This window comes from Trichinella spiralis (assembly GCF_000181795.1).
Source record: "Trichinella spiralis strain ISS 195 chromosome Unknown Scfld6843, whole genome shotgun sequence".
NCBI lineage: Eukaryota > Metazoa > Nematoda > Enoplea > Trichinellida > Trichinellidae > Trichinella > Trichinella spiralis.
In genome coordinates this window covers 1-1,348 of record NW_003533782.1, presented here as the reverse complement: position 1 = coordinate 1,348, position 1,348 = coordinate 1, and the positions used below count along the sequence as shown (strand labels likewise).

Genomic DNA, 1,348 nt, shown 5'->3' with positions numbered 1-1,348 from the left:
GACAAGGAAAAACATCAGAACCGTAGTAAACGCAATTTGAGAGTGCCATCGGCTGCGACTAAACAAAAATTTTCTGATGATGACGTAATCCATTGCAATAAAGAACAAAATGCTGGGATACCTGTTCTATTTATTTAAGATATTTCATTGCTGTCATAATATCAAATTCCTTCTTACTATTTGTGATAAGTAAAGACACACTGGGACGGGTAGAAAACGGAATTGAAACGCCAGGTGAACACTGGTTGGCATCAGTACGGGCTTCATGAGACGACATAATCCACAGCTATTATAAACAAAAACTACTTACTGATTTTTGACATATCACATTGGAAACGCACTCATGAAAGATCTATACGGGGACCAGCGCTACGCGACTGTCTCAACGTAATCTGCTAGAATTACAATCATTTATTTCTTACTCTTATGAAAAGTGGAACCACACTAATACCCATGGAGAACGTCCCTGGCTCCACTTTCAGTCCAAAGGGCCTTCAAAGAAACATCGAAATTCGCTTTGATGGTTATTGTAAGGCTGTCATGGGATAAAATGTGCACGCTTTACGTATACAACTGCAATCTGGAGGAAGTTAAATACTTACGGATGTTTGTGATGCCACATCTAGAATAAACTGAAGTGAACATGACTGAGCACGGTGTCCAGAGCGAAAGGAAGTTGAAAACAGTTCAGCTAATGATGTTAACTGTCATTATAGATGTTATCTAATTCAATGCATGTAACACTCGCTTCTTTCAACTATCTAATTAATCAAATTCAATACTTACTCATAAACGATACTATTTGTGATAAGCAAAGGCCCACTGGAACGGCTAGGAAACGCCTTTATGTCCATGTGAACAAGGGTTGCCAACGATACAAACTTCATGGGATGACGTAACCTATTATTATTATAACGCTATTATAAGACAAAAACTACTCACTAATTTTTGTCATATCACATTCGAAACGCACTGACAGCACGAACACTGCTCGGCTGACTCAGCGAAATTGCTACAATTACAATTAATCCCTTCTTACTCTTGTGATAAGTGAAACCACACTAGAACAACTGGAAAACGTCACTGCACCAACTTCAACTTACTCAGAGCGCCATCAGAAAAAATATCGTATTCGCTTGACGCCAATGTAATGCTGTCATGGATAAAATGCGTACACTGTACGATGCAACTGCAATCGGGTGCAAATTCAATACTTACGGATGCCACATTTAGAACGAAATTGATCTGAACATGACTTATCACGGTGCCCAAAGCAAATAAAACTCCATAAAAGCTCAGGTGATGACGTAATCTGTAATTACAGATTTTCCCTTTCTACATATGTCTG

The 1,348-nt window shown here is 38.7% G+C and overlaps 1 protein-coding gene across 1 annotated transcript; it reads right to left on the bottom strand.

Moving 5' to 3' along the window:
- Window positions 1-341: 341 nt before the first annotated feature.
- Window positions 342-1,312, bottom strand: Tsp_15413 (hypothetical protein; the record flags this gene model as incomplete). The annotated part of the gene is made up of 5 exons (XM_003365936.1): window positions 342-395; window positions 603-704; window positions 795-900; window positions 961-1,012; window positions 1,104-1,312. Coding segments are annotated over 5 exons (523 nt in total), but the record flags the coding sequence as incomplete, so codon positions are not given.
- Between the last annotated feature and the right edge of the window lie 36 nt (window positions 1,313-1,348).